The sequence below is a fragment of the Pipistrellus kuhlii genome, unplaced genomic scaffold (assembly GCF_014108245.1).
Source record: "Pipistrellus kuhlii isolate mPipKuh1 unplaced genomic scaffold, mPipKuh1.p scaffold_m20_p_3, whole genome shotgun sequence".
NCBI lineage: Eukaryota > Metazoa > Chordata > Mammalia > Chiroptera > Vespertilionidae > Pipistrellus > Pipistrellus kuhlii.
In genome coordinates, this window is record NW_023425529.1 from 1,556,389 (window position 1) to 1,573,046 (window position 16,658).

Below are 16,658 nucleotides of genomic sequence, written 5' to 3' on the forward strand. Positions count from 1 at the left end.
CTTCTTTATGGTGATTACATGATTGACTAACTATGTTTGTCAAAACTTGCAGAACTGTCCATAAAAAGGGTAATTTTCACTATATGTAAATTATATTTAATTTTAAAATTATAACATAGGGGGAAAATGTGTGCAAGTGTGATGGGCCAAATCGGTGAGTGATATTCAGATCAGTGACTAATAGTCATTCATGTATTCATTCAATAAATATTTCTTCAGAGCCCACCTTGCAGGAGGCTTGGTGCTGGGCATCGGGGCATGAGACTGAAGAACTTAGACACTGTCCCTAATCTTCCCGCACTAAGCTTCGATCACACCCATGAATCAAATCTCAGGAAGGGTGGTGCTTAGGAACCTGAGTTCCAAACTCAGATATTCTTGGATGAAAGTCTTGTCTCCCCCCACAGTCACTGTGTGACCTTCGGCAAATGGTTTCTCCTCTCTGGGCCTGTTTCCTCATCTGAAAAAAAAAAATAAATAAATAGAGATAAGCGCCGAAACCAGTTTGGCTCAGTGAATAGAGCGTCAGCCTGCGGACTGAAAGGTCCCAGGTTCAATTCCAGTCAAGGACATGTACCTTGGTTGCGAGCACATCCCCAGTAGGGGGTGTGCAAGAGGCAGCTGATGGATGATTCTCTCTCATGGATGTTTCTAACTCTATCACTCTCTCTTCCTCTGTAAAAAATTCAATAAAATATAATTTTAAAAAGAGAGAGAGAGAGAGAGAGAGAGAGAGCGCTCACTGTATGGGAGAAGATATTTGGCAGTTATACAGCTGATAAAGGGTTAATATCCAAAATATATAAAGAACTCATAAAACTTAACAAAAGGAAAACAATCCAATTAAAAAATGGGCAAAGAGGGAGCATGCAGGAGGCAGTCGATCAATGGTTCTCTCTCTCCCTTTCTTTTCCTCTCTGAAATCAATAAAAATATATTTTAAAAAAATAAGCATAGTAGCTACCTCTGAGGACTATTGTCAGGATTAATTAACTGACAGAATGCATAAAATGTGCCTGATACAAAGAAAGAGCTTAGTGCACATTATTAGCCTCCCCCTCCCAGATGGTTTTCAACAAGATAGATACAAGATATGGAGGCATTTTCCTAAAACCGTGAAGCTATAAAAGGGGAGTAGGTTTCCAGGCTCCTGCATGAAGCCTTACTTGAGAGCTACCACGCAGGTTATGGAGACATCTCTTCTACCGTCTGCATGTACTTTCTGCTCTGCGTTAGCGGCGAGGCCAAAGGTGGGCGTCAAGCTGTTCTTTGTAGGTCAAGCTTTTGCAAACCCAGAGCTGCCTACACATCCTGCCAGTTGGAATCGCCAGCCCAGGCCAAGGGGCATCGCGCCTTTGCTCCTCTGCTGCCCCCTTGAGGCCTCTTTGGTATAGAAGGTGTTAGGTCTGTGTGAGGGTGAGTTGCTTGGGCTATTACTAATTTAAACATTTGCCTCAGGCACTTTCCCCCCCCCCCTTTTTTTTCTTTTCTTTCTTTTTCTTTTTGAGAGAGAGAGACAGAAAGGAAGGGAGAGGTATAGAGAGATGGAAACATCGATGATGGAAATATCCATGAGAGAAACATCTATCAGCTGCCTCCTGCACGCCCCCTACTGGAGATTGAGCCCAAAACCGGAGTATATGCCCTGACCCGGGTGGATCTGGTGACCTGAAGTGCAACATCTTTTTTTTTTTTTTTTTTAATATTTTTTATTGATTTTTTACAGAGAGGAAGGGAGAGAGATAGTTAGAAACATCGATGAGAGAGTAACATCAATCAGCCGCCTCCTGCACACCTTCTACCGGGGATGTGCCCGAGACCAAGCTACGTGCCCTTACAGAAACCGAACCTGGGACCCTTCAGTCTGCAGGCCGGCGCTCTGTCCACTGAGCCAAACGGTTTCGGCAAGCGCAACATCTTGACACAATAAAACGGCGGTTGTTTTGAGCCACAAAGCCATGGAGTGTCTGTTGCATGGGACTAGATAACAACCATAACCACAGACCAACAGAAACTTCTGCTCCATTCACAGAGCAATGCGAGAGGGCTGAAGCCAAGGGCGTGGGGCTGTGGGTCCAAGTAGACACCACGAGAGACAGAACCTGAGCCAGGCCTCTGTCTGAAGCCAGCGACAAAGGATGGCACTCTGCCACTGGGGAGCAAAAAAATAAAGTGGCAGGGTCCCTGCCTGGGACTGCGGCTTAGAGAAAGCGGTGGGTGCAGGGAGGGAGGACAGGGATTCAGAGCTCTTGCGTGCACAGCGAATGCTGAAGCAAGCCTCCTGCTGGCTCCTCCCCTGAGGCCGAATGTCCCCAGTGTGTCCGAGGAGGAACCCTAAAACGCCACTGTGAGGTCTGCTTCTGGATCGTGGGCTGGCAAACCTGGGTAGAGGCAACAACAATCCAAGCCTGGACAGGCAGGGCAAGCTCAGAGAGAAAGAGAAAGACAAGGGGAAACAAAACCCTGCCCCTCCACATGAGGCTGGAAACCCAAATTCCAAAAGCCTTATTGAAATCCCATAGGCACAAATCCACCACACGGCAAGCGGGCCATGAAGCCACTGCAGATGAGATGAAGTTAGCGAAAGATAAGACTTTATCCTAGCCAAAGCTGGTTTGGCTCAGTGGTAGAGCGTCGATCTGCAGACTGAAAGGTCCCAGGTTCTATTCCGGTCAAGGGCATGTACATTGGTTGCAGGCACATCCCCGGTAGGGGGTGTGCAAGAGGCAGCTGGTTGATGTTTCTCTCTCATTGACGTTTCTAGCTCTCTATCTATCTCCCTTCTTCTCTGTAAAAAAATCAATAAAAATATTTAAAAAAAAGACTTTATCCTATATAATAAAAGGCTAATATGCAAATCGACTGAACGGTGGAACCACATGTTGCTATGACATGCACTGACCACCAGGGGGCAGGCGCTCAATGCAGGAGCTGCCCCCTGGTGGTCAGTGTGCTCCCACAGGGGAGTGGCGCTCAGTCAGAAGCCAGGCTCACAGCTGGCGAGCACAGCAGCGGTGGTGGGAGCCTCTTCTGTCTCCTCAGCAGCACTAAGGATGTCTGACTGTGGGGCCTAAGCCGTCAGTCAGACATCCCCCGAGGGCTCCTGGACTGCTAGAGGGCATAGGCTGGGCTGAGGGGACCCCCAACCCCTGAGTGCACAAATTTCATGCACCAGGCCTCTAGTCTTTAAAATAAGCATCTCTGGAAACCTCAGAGAAATAATATTACGAAGAAAAAGAACAGAACCAACAATATGAAAGTCTACATAGCCAAAAAAAAAGAAAATGCTACGGAAAAAAGAATGGATGGCAAAAAAGACCAAAAAGGAAGGAAGGCGTGAACACAGAGAGGTGATCTTCCTGGACACGGTGTCTGCTCCCTGCCGCCCTGAAATGGTAGCAGCTTTGAGGTGGAACTGGAGACCAGGGAGGCGGCTGGGCCCACCAAGGCGCGGTCTGATTTGGACCCCACAGCAGGCTTTGATGTCCAGAGGTACATGCTCCCTGTGGCAGCCTGAGCCAGAGGGCAGAGGGCGAGGTCTTAGGCTTCACATAGGATAGAGGGGGACCCTGACCTTATCCAGCCAGCCCTCCTGCCCTAGTTCACTCTGTCTGCCTACTCTGAAGAATCCCAGATTGAGAATTTTGCTTCAAATGGTGCTGGGTTGGTGACCCCCGCAGGGCCCAGGAAAATGCAAATCTTCTCAATCCAAGCCTTGGAAAATTCCAGCAGATAAAATTTCCCCAAATAAGAGCTCAAAGTTAAAATATCACAAAACACACAAATCAACAAGATAGCAAGATAAAATCAGCAGAAATAATAAGTAGCAGAATCAGGCCAGCAAAGGATTCAGATGTCGTGATCCTGATATAAAATGGGAATATATATTTTAAAATATATTTTATTCATTTTTTACAGAGAGGAAGGGAGAGGGATAGAGAGCTAGAAACATTAATGAGAGAGAAACATCTCATCAGCTGCCACCTGCACACCCCCTACTGGGGATGTGCCCACAACGAAGGCACATACCCTTGACAGGAATCAAACCAGAGACTCCTCAATCCACAGGCCAACGCTATATCCACTGAGCCAAACCAGTTTCGGCATATTTGACGTACTGAAGAACTAATGAAGCAATCAACAGGAACTAGAGACCGTCAAAAACCATCCGGCAGAAATGAAAAAGGACCGCCCTAGCTGGTGTGGCTCAGTTGCTTGGCATGTTGTCCATAAATCAAAAGGTTGCAGATTAGATTCCTGGTCAGGGCACATACCCAGGTTGAGGGTTCAATCCCTGGTCAGGGTGGGAGGCAACGAGCAATATTTCTCTTCTTTCCTCTCTCCCTAAAAAACAAAACTCAGCTGAGGAAATTTGAAGATCTAATTGGCTTTATAAAATGATTCATAAAATCAGGCAGATCTCATCTAGCAAGTAGCGATTCCCTGAGGAATCATTTAAAATAGAGAGCAGGGTGGGGCACGGAAGTCACTAGCAAAGGAAAAATGAAAGCTCATTGGAGGAAAGTAAGAGTTTAGGGTGAGCCGAAACTGGTTTCCCTGGCTGTGAAATGGGGACACTCACAGTACCAACAACAAAAATGAGCTGTAAGGATTCATGCGTAGCCAGAACCAGTTTGGCTCAGTGGAAAGCCTTCCTTCTTGCTGTGGGTAGGGAAGCAATGCACCTCCCAGTTGGAGAGGCCAAGTATGTCTCTTCCTGTTCAGGGTAATTGAGAATGAGCAGTAGGGCACGGGAGCTCCCCCTTCCTGACCGCAATTTTAGTTGCAATTATTAATTTTCACTCTCGCAAATCAAATAGATGCAAAATATATTCCATTGAAAATTAACAGCTGAAACTGGTTTGGCTCGGTGGATAGAGCTTTGGCCTGCGGACTGAAAGGTCCCAGGTTCGATCCCGGTCAAGGGCATGTACCTGGGTCGCGGGCACGTCCTCAGTGGGGAGTGTGCAGGAGGCAGCTGATCGATGTTTCTCTCTCATTGATGTTTCTAGCTCTCTCTCTCTCCCTTCCTCTCTGTAAAAAATCAATAAAATATATTTTTATTTATTTTTTTTAAATATATTTTTAAAATTGACAGAACCTTAAGTCATTCTGCAACGTAATGACTGTACATACCTCACTCTGAATTGAAAGATTGACCCGGCTGGCGTAGCTCAGTGGTTGAGCATCGACCTCTGAACCAGGAAGTTATTGGTTTGATTTCTAGTCAGGACACATGTGGGTTGTGGGCTTGATCTCCAGTATGAGACATATAAGAGGCAGCTGATCAATAATTCTCTCTAATCATGATGTTTCTCTCTTTCTCTCCCTTCCTCTCTGAAATCAATAAAAATATACCTTAAAAAAAAAGAAAATAGAAAATACTTAAAACTAAAAAAAACCTTAAAATTGTAATTTGGAGGATACAGTGAAAGTAGTATGCAGAAGGAATTTTTAAAATCTTAAATGCTTACCCTAGAAAAAATGCTGAAAATTAATGAGTAAAGCAACCAAATTAAGAAATCAGATAAAGGTCCAAAGAGTGAACCACCCAAAATTAGAAACAAAAAAAAAATGTATAAAAGTAAGAACATAAATTAATGAATACAAAATATTACAATAAAGATAATAAAGCCAAACTTGAGAAATTTCTTTTTATGCTGAAACCAGTGTGGCTCAGTGGATAGAGTGTTGGCCTGCGGGCTCAAGGGTCCCAGGTTCAATTCCCGGTCAAGGGCATGTACGTTGGTTGAGGGCTCATTCCCATTGGGGGGCATGCAGAAGGCAGCTGATAGATGTTTCTCTCTCATCGATGTTTCTAACTCTCTCTCTCTCTCTCCCTTCCTCTCTGTGGAAAATCAATAAAATATATTTTTAAAAAAAAGAAATTTCTTTTTATTTTCAGGTTGTAAAACTTAATTTGCATATTAAAATTGTGCTTGCAATACTTAAAAATCAGCTTGCCCCAAATTATTTTATAAGTGATCTAGAGGCTCAGTGCATGGCTGCCTCCTCACGCCTAGTGTCAGTGGTCTTAATCCAGCATCTAGAAGGTTCAGGAACCTGGAGAAGCGCTATGTGTAAATTAATCAAGAGTCCAGAGTCGAAACATACTTCTGGAAGGCATCATGGGGAGCCAGAGAAGACTTTGCTAAAGGAACTAAGTTCTCTCTTGTCTCAGGACTCTTGCTTTTTATTAACACAAATTGTCTTAAGGCAAAGTAGATATACAACAAAGGTCAGGGTTTGGTATACAGAATCCATTGTCAGATTGGGGAATTGCCTACAGCTGTTCAGGTGTTTGGCCAGCAGGAGGCAATAACACATAGATTGAAATGCCTTTAGGTGTCTGGCAGCCAGCAATCCTTTATCCAAATCTTTTAGGTGTGGGGAAATGCCCTCAGCCATCTCCAGATGATTCAGCCCTGCTGACATGCTGGAATTGGCTTCTGGCTCATGCCCCCTACTGGGATTGAGCCGGAAATCCAGGCATATGCCCCGACCTAGAATCAAACTGTGACCTCCTGGTTCATAAATTGATGCTCAACCATTGAGCCATGCTAGCCAGGCTGTAATCTTTAAATAAATAGGTTGATAGCATTTGTGTTGTTCCATATTTGCTGTCTTTATTGAAAGTCTTTTCGTGTTTCTGGATACAGAGCTGCCTACAGGCTAACGGGATGTGCACCATTTCCCTGTGCAGAAACATCATCGAAGAAAACCAGAATATGTCACCCCAAGATATGCCTCTTTGACACAGAATTATTTTAAGGCCACATTCAGAGGTTCTAGGTAGACATATATTTTGGGGACCACTATTCAACCTACTGCAAGATCCATATTAATTAATTTTTCCAGCTAGTGAACCAGTGCCTCTAACTCTGCTAAATGGTCTGTGCTCTCCCCACTGGTTTGCAATGTCACGTGTTCATGGACCAAGTTCCCATTTGTAGCTGGCTTATGTCTTTGCTCGGTATTCCAGCCCATTTTTCTGCCTGGTTTTCTGCCTCTACATGGTTTTATTACTATGATTTTGTAATATGTCTTAATATTTGGTGGTTTTCTGCCTCTACATGGTTTTATTACTATGATTTTGTAATATGTCTTAATATTTGGTGGAGGAAGTTCTCTTCTTGGCTCCATATTTTTTCACCCAAAAAATGCCTTACATTTGTAAGGACCTTGATTTTTCATATAAATCTTAGAATCAGTCTATGAGTCCCTCCCTTTCCCCCCTCCCCCCCCCAATCCTTTACATATTAATTTGGAGACAATTGACATTTTAAAGACATTAGGTGAGTCCATCCATGAATTGAGGATGTCCCTCCATTTGTTCAGGTCTTCTTTTTATGACCTTTACTAGAATATAAAAGTGTCCTTGATAGGGTAATTAGGTAGGGAGGAGCACTCTACATTCACAATTGGCACATTTTCATATACCCTCTTTCCCTGAAGTCCTATTATCTATACTTACAGAAAAGGAAACTGAGGCTGAGAAAGGGGAAGAATACACCAGGGACCTCCCCAAGGACACAGAGTAGTGACTGAGCTGAGACCAGGTCCCCGGCCCAGCCCCTGCCTGGTATGCGTGTATCTTGCATATTGCGTACCATCCCCCCTTGCCCAGCGTAGTAAAGGCCTAGGGCAGTGGTTGGCGAACTCATTTAGTCCACAGAGCCAAATATCAACAGCACAATGATTGAAATTTCTTTTGAGAGCCAAATTTTTTTAACTTAAAGCTTTTCTAATGCCACTACTTCAAAATAGACTCCCCCAGGCCGTGGTATTTTGTGGAGATTCTTCTCCCTAGAGGAGTTTGTTTCAGGTTTTATTTCAGATTTCAGGCACAGTGCACTCTGGCCACTGGTTGGTTGGCTGGTTTTGAGTTGGGGTGGGTGGGTGGGGGGAGTGGAGGGATAGTGGGGGCGGGGGGGGGGGGAGGCGGCTTAAACAACAAAAAATTTATTTCTCAGGGTTTTGGAGGCCAGGAAGCTTCACACCAGGTACCGGCATGCTCAGGTTCTGGCGAGGACCTGCTTCCTGGCTTGCAGACTGCTGCATCCTTGCTGTATGCGCACATGGCAATGGCTTCTTTTTATCGTGTGGATATCGCCAAGCATGTAACTCCTCATTGTCATGGTTTATATTTGGCCTCACACAGGCTCAGAACCAAATGGGGGGCTACTCTAGCATAGGCGGAGTTCTGCAATGTGTTTGGGTGAGATCCCGTCTTATTTCCCTTCATCACTCCCTCACCTTTTTCTTTAGCCTAAGACATGTTCTTGGAAGGAGAAAGGATGCAGTTAACCCCATAAATGAATCCAAACCCACACATATAAATTTATCTCGCCCTTTAAGAAATAACACTATATACCTCATATTCCAAAATGGGTATCCTGACTTGGGCCCTTCCTGCTTCCTCTTCCCACCCCTATAGCCCCAGAGACTCACACAAGTACTCTCCAGATCCCATCCATCCTGAGTGTCTCCCGATTCTGCTCCTTTGTGACCTTTACCAGAATAGATAATTACCCTTGATAGGGTAATTAGGTAGAGAGGAGCACTCTACAATGCAGTGCCCTCAGTGCCCCTTTCCAGGCACCCGCCGTGAGGGCTGGCATGGAAGAGTGAAAGCCCTCTACCTATCCCCACCGCCTCGCTGGCTTCTCCACACCCAGCTGACTCCTTACAGCCATTCTTAGGCAGGGCAGGCTCAGGGCACATTTGTGTGTGGGGGTGTTTTTTTTTCAAATTTTTATTATAGCAAAGGTGGAGGTTTGTTGAAGAACAAGTCTAGACTCCCACGTGGGGAGAGGGAGAGTCCCACAAAATGGACTCCCACGTGGGGCGGGGGAAAGGGTCCCCCACATTTGTTAAATGAATGAATAAATCTCTTTTTGACAAGTGGGAAACTGAGATGCAAGGCAATATCCCAGTGAGCTATACTGCAGTGCAGGTCTATGGATGCTGTCCTTTCTCTTGACTGCCAAGTTTGTCCAGGATCTTCAGTGGCATTCTTTGTTAAATCTTTTTTTTTTTAAAAAAAATATATATTTTCATTAATTTCAGAGACGAAGCGAGAGGGAGAGAGAGATTGAAAAATCAGAGAATCATTGATCTTCTGCCTCCTGTACGTCCCCCTTCTAGGGATCAAGGGCATGTGCCCTTGACTGGAATCGAACCAGGGACCTTCAGTCCGCAGGCTGATGTTCTATCCACTGAGGCAAACCGGCCAGGGCCCACATTAGGACATACTGAAGGCAAGTGGGTGCAGTGGAAGGGGCTCTCGGTTGGAAGTCAGAAAACCAGGGGTGCGATCTTTTCTCTCCCACTTAGAGCAGCGCAACGCTTTCCAACTGCGTGCCTGCAAAATGGCAACAAACCTGATCCACTGAGCGGGACGGAAATGGGTTCCGTGCGTGAAACTGTTTTGGGCAGAAGCCCACAGCTGAGTTATTCAACCCCAGAGGTGACTGCATTCAATGTGAAAAGAAGCGACGCAGCCAGCTATCTTCCTTCAGAGGAATGGCGCGTCCGAATCTGCTGTACATTTATTGCAGGAAGCCCTCGGCCACATTTCCGCGGCGTTTTACTAAGTTTGAACCCAGGCGCTCGCCGTAGCGGCTCCAACGCCTCCTTCCAAACTCCCGTCCCGCTGGAGTTTGGAAGGCGAGGACGCGCATGCGTGGAAAGGGGAATCGGTGCTTGCCCCCTGACCCGACGTCCGCCGCGGGTGCGCGCTCGTACGCCGGAAGAGGCGGAGCCAGGCGGGGCTTTATATATCGCACGCCGAGCGCCGGCCGATCTCTACCGGCAGCGTTGGCGGCGGCATGGTACGTTCTCTCTTAGCGTCTTCCTCCCCGGCCATGGCGGCATGGCTGAGTCCGCGGCGCATCGGCGCCATCGCGGCTCCCCCAGCGCCGAGGACCGGCTGTGAGAGCACAGGACGCTCAGCGGGGGCCGCAGCCAGGCCTATTTTCGGGAAACACCGAGGCCTGTGGTTGGCCTTGGCCCTATCGCTTTGCTGGGGAGAAGGCCTGAGCTGGGCTAGCGTGCCCGGGTCCGACAATTTTTAAGCCACGGGCTGTTTCTGGGTCTCGGCCTTACCAATTTGGTCCTAGTTTAGATGGGAGTCGGTGAGCATTTCAGCCAGGCCGTCCTAGACGTGGGCGGGGAGCCAGACGACATAATTCTTGCCAGTTGGGAGGTTTAGGAACCAAAGCAGTCGGCAGGAGGGGAGACGGTAGAGGGCGTTGAGTCCACATTCCGAAACTTCAGGGACGCTTGGGACAACTTGGGCCTCGAGTTCCCAGAAACCACAAATGATGAACTTACTGACGGGCGGACAGAGACTCTGTGCTGAATGTCATGTTCTGATTTGGCTCTGCGTTCTCGTGGCCTGTGTCACCGCGGGCACAGGAGCCTCTAGTGCCATTACCTGCTGCCCATCTGCCTGTCCCAGAAGTCTCGGTGCTCAGGAACTTTACGACTAATAAAGCCACCTCTTAATCTGATTTAGAGAAAAGGGGGGTAGTTCATCTTGCTAAATTGTAAAGAGCATTTGAGATGAATACAGCAGGATGTGCGATGCTACAAAAGGCAAACCCAGTTTAGCTGGGTCTGGATTCAGCACTGCCGAGACCCCTCATGGGACCATTTGGACATCTGGGAACCCAGAAGTGAATTACAAGTTTTGGTACTAAATGTCGGTCTTTTCCTTAGTCTCACAGGAAGTTCTCTGCTCCCAGGCATGGGTCCCTGGGCTTCCTGCCTCGGAAGCGCAGCAGCCGGCACCGGGGGAAGGTGAAAAGCTTCCCCAAGGATGACTCCTCCAAGCCAGTCCACCTCACAGCCTTCCTGGGCTACAAGGCCGGCATGACCCACATCGTGCGGGAGGTGGACAGGCCAGGATCCAGTACGTACACGCTGTGTGGTCCTCCCAGCTGGTGGGGAGTTAGGGATTGAGGGTGGGGACTGGACTAGTTGGGGCCCAGCTGTAAAAGGGGAGACTTGAGAAACCAACAGAACATCTCAAACGATTTTTTAAGACTATTAACATTCCCAGGTGGCTGGCACTACCATTTGTAGGTTGGAGGGATGTATTGACATCAAGGAGCATGGTGTGGGTAAATTTGTCAAGAGCCACAGCGTAGAGAAGTATGCGGACCTAAAAGGCATGAAGACTGCCCTGGGTTGTAAGGTTGTTTTTTAAAAAATATATATTTTTTACAGAGAGGAAGGGAGAGGGATAGAGTTAGAAACATGGATGAGAGAGAAACATCATCTACCTCAGGCACACTCCCTACTGGGTATAGGCCTGTAACCAAGGTACATGCCCTTGATCAGAATTGAACCCAGCACCCTTGAGTCCGCAGGCCGATGCTCTGTCCACTGAGCCAAACCGGTTAGGGCTGGGTTGTGAGTTTCGAAGTAGAAAACTTGCCAAGTGGAACACTGCCCTGATTACTTAACCATGGTAGCTGATGTCTACCTGACCATAGAGATATCTTTTTTTAAAAATATATTTTTATTGATTTTTTACAGAGAAGAGATAGGGATAGAGAATGAGAAACATCCATCAGCTGCCTCCTGCACACCCCCCACCGGGGATGTGCCCGCAACCAAAGTACATGCCCTTGACCGGAATCGAACCCGGGACCCTTTGGTCTGCAGGCTGACGCTCTATCCACTGAGCCAAACCGGCTTTGGCCGTAGAGATATCTTGACACCCTTTTAGACTTTGAGTGCTTGTATTATCCAGGTAGTAAGAAATGTGTTGTCTACAGAGCTTTCTATGACAAAGAGAATGAAAACCATGCTGTTGCCTTATTAGGGTTATTCATATATATATATATTTGGTTCCAAAGAGGACGGGAAAGGGAGAGATACAAAAATTAATGCTGCATGCCCCCTACTGGGGATGGATCCTGCAACTGGGGCATGTGTCTTCACTGGGAATCTCCTGCTTCATAGGCTAATGTTAACCCCTGAGCACACAGGCGGGGCAGGTCCTATATTTTTTTAAGCTAAAAGTGGTCGGTGTATGCTGACGTGGGCCCTGCTTCTGTAACCTGTGTTATAAGCAAGTTGCCCTCCCAGCCTACATGAGCACTTGACAGTTTGTGTAAAACACTAACCCTTGGGGATTCTCGGTAGACCACTGGAGTCTGACTGCCTGCTTTCTCCGCAGAGGTGAACAAGAAGGAAGTTGTGGAGGCCGTGACCATTGTGGAGACACCGCCCATGGTGGTGGTAGGCATCGTGGGCTACGTGGAGACCCCCCGGGGCCTCCGCACCTTCAAAACCATCTTTGCTGAGCACATCAGCGATGAGTGCAAAAGGCGCTTTTATAAGAACTGGTAAGGGAGGGGTCCTAGGTGAGGGCTGGGAGGAGCACGTGTGCAGGGCTGCTCAGTGTGATGGGAGGTGCGCTGGGGGGGGGGGGGTTTAGCTGCCTCGAACAGAACAATTCTGGAGGCAGCCCTTGGAGCAGTTGATTTCCTGAGCTGGGAGCAGCTTAGTGGGTGTTGGCTTAGGACTCAGTTTTCAGTATTTTCTTTCTTACTTTCTGGGAAGTATTGAAAGTCCCATGAGAAATCAAGAGATAGCAGTCCTGCCTGGGTGTGTGGTCTGGGTAATGGCTAGACCGGAGCAAGAATTAGCGTGTGCTTGGATGTTGGTGACTTGTATTAATCTTGTGGACCTCTGCCCAGCTCCGCTCGGCTTTGCCCGATGAGCTCCATCCAGGCTCCGCTTGCCGGTGGAAAAGGCTCCTTAGAAGCCGGCAATGAGCCCCATCCCCACATGGTGCCCGTGTGCCTTCCTCTCACCCCCTGGAGGGTGATGAAGGCCTGCACCCGGCCCCTCCCCAACTCTGCTCTGCTCCTGAAGGCATAAGTCCAAGAAGAAGGCCTTCACCAAGTACTCTAAGAAGTGGCAAGACGACGATGGCAAGAAGCAGCTGGAGAAGGACTTCAACAGCATGAAGAAGTACTGCCAGGTCATCCGCGTCATCGCCCACACCCAGGTGAGCACTTGCCAGGGTGCCCCCTGCAGCTTCCTTTCTGGCGGGGGCTTATGGTCACGTGGGGCTTCGAATATCAGATGCTGCCTATTTGGGAGGTTCAGTCACCTCCAGTCCATCCTCTAAGTGATAAGACTTGGGGACTTAGGGGGCTGGTTAGACTGGTTCAGGTTCATCAAAACTTAGGAGATTTAGGAGATCGGTCAGTGAGCAGCCTGGGGGATATTTGAAATTAACACAGCAACGGGCCAGACGGTTCTTAGGACCAGGTCATGGCCCATTGGACAGAAAGACATCCAGTACTTCCACTTGTAGGTTGGTCTTTCTGTCCCTTGTCAGCAGAGGGCACTGTGTCCCTTTTGGTTATTAGGGAAACGATGCCCCGTTGTAATGAAAACTGGTTGAAGGAATTGGTGGTGACTCATGATTAAGTGTCAGTGTCTGACTACTGAAAGGAGTGAAGAGTCAGTGGTGAAGTAATGCCTGTTTGCATCGCACACCTGGCAGAAGGAGGCCTGGCCTGGATAGGGAGGGCCTCGGTGCTCTGGGCCCCTCCCTGGGTGTAAGCCCCACTCCTGAGTGCTGAGTGGCCTTGTGTAGTTAGTGACCACATCAGTCCACTGAGGAAAGTTCTGTAGGGCGGCTACAAGCTTTAGGCCTGCATTTGTTTCCTTTTCTAAGCTTGCAGTTTATACAGTTGGCTGCAGTGTTTCCCTGCTCTCCAAAATGTAGGTGAATTGTTGGTAGCTAATAGAGCGAGGTAGGTGGCAGTACCTGAAAGGCACTGTCCAAAGAACAGTCAGTGGACAGGACCATTCGGGTTGTTGGTGCCGGGATCTGGGCAAGTGGGCATATCTTGGTGTGAGCCGTGTGTGTCTTACTGAAAGGGGAATTGTGCCCAGTGGGCAGTCAGGTCACCATGTTCTTTCTGCTGGAGAACTTGAAGCAGGGGGCTGAGCTGCGTCCATTTCCTTCTAGATGCGCCTGCTTCCTCTGCGCCAGAAGAAGGCCCACCTCATGGAGATCCAGGTGAACGGAGGCACGGTGGCCGAGAAGCTGGACTGGGCCCGGGAGAGGCTGGAGCAGCAGGTCCCCGTGAACCAGGTGTTTGGACAGGATGAGATGATTGATGTCATCGGAGTGACCAAGGGCAAAGGCTACAAAGGTGAGCTGGGCAGCGGCCCAGGTTGCTGGGCTTAAACTCTGGAGGAGGGTCTCCCAGCTGCTGTTCAGTGATGAGGCTCTGGAATGAGCGCTGGGCACAGCGCCCGAGTCACTGTGCGGAAACATTCCTTGCTGCCTTCCTTCTGAGAACAGCCCTGTGGTTGCCGACTGGGTCTTCTCAGCAGGCAAGGGCCGATGTCAAGAGTGCCTGGCACCCCAGTAACAGCCTATGTCCATTCCAGGGGTCACCAGCCGCTGGCACACCAAGAAGCTGCCACGCAAGACCCACAGAGGGCTGCGGAAGGTTGCCTGTATCGGGGCGTGGCATCCTGCCCGGGTGGCCTTCTCGGTGGCCCGGGCTGGCCAGAAAGGCTACCATCACCGCACCGAGATCAACAAGAAGGTGAGGTGCTTAGATGGGGTCATTCAGGGGTTCAACCCTGGGAGGGGAAAGGTGACCCCATCATAGGAAGGAGAGTTAGTCTTGTCACCACTATTTGTGGGGGAGCCTCTGGGTGTCACTTGGAATTAGCTGTCCTTGTTGGCTTGTGTGTAACTTCTGAGTCTGGGGCACCCCATCAGGACTGAGTTCAGAACTGCTTTCCCAGAGTCCTTTGCAGGCTAGGCCACCGCTCAGTGGGCATTACTGTCCCTAACGGCCATCCTGCCTGTGTCCTCTTTCCCAAGGCTTACTTACGCTCTCTCCCTTGTGCAGATCTATAAGATTGGCCAGGGCTACCTCATCAAGGACGGCAAGCTAATCAAGAACAACGCCTCCACCGACTACGACCTGTCTGACAAGAGCATCAACCCTCTGGTGAGGAACGAGCTGGGAGCCAGCTGTCTTCTCTGGCCTCTGAGGCCCTGGGTCTGGCAGATGTCACCCCCCTTTGTGGATTTGCCCCAGGCTCAGCCAGTAGGGCTGGGTCCCTGATCCTGTTCGGGCCTGCCTGACTCATGAGGCCAAGTTTGCAGTCAATTGCTGGTCCCTGCATAGCAGCCAGCTCTGTTCTCTGGAAATGGCCTGTCATCGGTCCTCTGGTTGGGGTGGGAGAGAAACGGGGGCTCCGGCCCAGCTGCTGTTGGTGAGGCTCGGGAATGAGCGCTGGCAGTGTCCCAGTCAGGCTGCAGGAGAGCATTCCTGGGGGTGGCTGGGGACACCCTGAACCTGAAGGGTTCCGTGTGGTATGTGCTGACCTGATGGCCCTGCTCTTTCCCAGGGTGGCTTTGTCCACTACGGCGAAGTGACCAATGACTTCGTCATGCTGAAAGGCTGTGTGGTGGGAACCAAGAAGCGAGTGCTCACCCTCCGCAAGGTGAGGCTTGGGCCCCGGGTGGCACCTGCACCGGGAACCTGTAGGGAGCAGAGTTTATTAACAGGAACAATCCACAGACAGGCCGAGCCATCAGGGAGGGGAGTTCAAAGGAAGGGGGATTTGTTGCTCCTTCCACACGGTCTTTGAAGTCCTGGAGGAGGAAATTCCAGTCTGGCCCAGCTGTTTGCTTCTGCTTGCACGTGCTGGGCCAGCTCCTTGGATACAACCAGCCAGACCAGACTGCCCCTCCGCCTCCAGGGAGGTCTGGGGAGTAAGAAGGTGCAGAGAAAGCCCAGCTCTTCTAACTAACCGTTTCTCCTCTTGGCCACAGTCCCTGTTGGTGCAGACCAAACGGCGGGCCCTGGAGAAGATTGACCTTAAGTTTATCGACACCACCTCCAAGTTCGGCCACGGCCGCTTCCAGACCGTGGAGGAGAAGAAGGCGTTCATGGTGAGCACCGACCTGGCAGCTGTCCGCTGCCCACCTGGGGCTGGGCTGGGAGGCTTGCCCGGAAATCTCTGGTCCCTTCCTCCACCTCTAACCTCTCCTTTTCCGACAGGGACCACTCAAGAAGGACCGGATCGCAAAGGAAGAAGGAGCCTAATGTCAGGAGCAGGTTGTGCTGTTGGTGGGCTCTCAATAAAAGTTATTTTCCAGTGATAACTGTCTTTGGTTTGACTTCTCCCGTTCTTGGCTATTTCCACATGGCCCGCGTGCTCCCATAGGCGTGCTGCCCTTGGTCTCTTGGCCCCATTTGCTCTCCTTTGCCCTACCCCATGCCTGGAGTCTGGGTCTGCCCCTGAACTTCAAAGCCAGCCGGGGGCGGTAAGCTGTGTGAACAGTGTTAGGGGTGAGGCGGCTGGGGCTCAGCTGTAGAAGTGTTTGCACAGCTTGGGTGGCAGCTGTGGAGATGGGAAGGAGGTGATGGGCATGGCACGGCAGGGCAGACCCTGGGTCTGTTGTGTACAAATGAGCGATGTAGTTCCTAATCCGTGCAGGAGCGGGGTCCAGTTCAGGCTTGTTTCGGTCGGTGGCCTGCAGCCAAGTTCTGGCAGTGGGAGAGGGGTGTCATGCAGGAGGCCTGCCCCGCACCTGGAGCTGGAGAAAATGCCAGGGTTGATGCCAAGGAAGGCCCTGCCTTGTTGGTTTCACT

The 16,658-nt window shown here is 49.5% G+C and overlaps 1 protein-coding gene and 3 non-coding genes across 4 annotated transcripts; all 4 read left to right on the plus strand.

Moving 5' to 3' along the window:
* Positions 1-9,693: 9,693 nt before the first annotated feature.
* Positions 9,694-16,165, plus strand: RPL3 (ribosomal protein L3). The gene is made up of 10 exons (XM_036456010.2): positions 9,694-9,833; positions 10,723-10,915; positions 12,191-12,359; positions 12,892-13,027; positions 14,003-14,189; positions 14,431-14,591; positions 14,904-15,005; positions 15,409-15,504; positions 15,836-15,955; positions 16,065-16,165. Exons 1-10 carry the CDS (start codon positions 9,831-9,833, stop codon positions 16,107-16,109), a joined length of 1,212 nt encoding a protein of 403 aa, XP_036311903.1. The 5' UTR covers positions 9,694-9,830; the 3' UTR covers positions 16,110-16,165.
* On the plus strand, positions 10,318-10,381 carry LOC118731040. Its single transcript, XR_004991742.1, has one exon. It is a non-coding gene; the product is annotated as a small nucleolar RNA SNORD43 (small nucleolar RNA).
* Positions 12,838-12,891, plus strand: LOC118731108. The gene has a single exon (XR_004991801.1). It is a non-coding gene; the product is annotated as a small nucleolar RNA U82P (small nucleolar RNA).
* LOC118731096 lies at positions 14,249-14,342 on the plus strand. Its single transcript, XR_004991790.1, has one exon. It is a non-coding gene; the product is annotated as a small nucleolar RNA U83B (small nucleolar RNA).
* Positions 16,166-16,658: the final 493 nt, after the last annotated feature.

What these genes read in the sequence shown, in the direction of transcription:
- RPL3 (XM_036456010.2), top strand. An exon ending in GCGTCATCGCCCACACCCAG is followed by an intron (nt 13,028 to 14,002) that starts GTGAGCACTTGC and finishes ATTTCCTTCTAG; the next exon opens with ATGCGCCTGCTTCCTCTGCG. An exon ending in AGGAGAAGAAGGCGTTCATG is followed by an intron (nt 15,956 to 16,064) that starts GTGAGCACCGAC and finishes CTTTTCCGACAG; the next exon opens with GGACCACTCAAGAAGGACCG.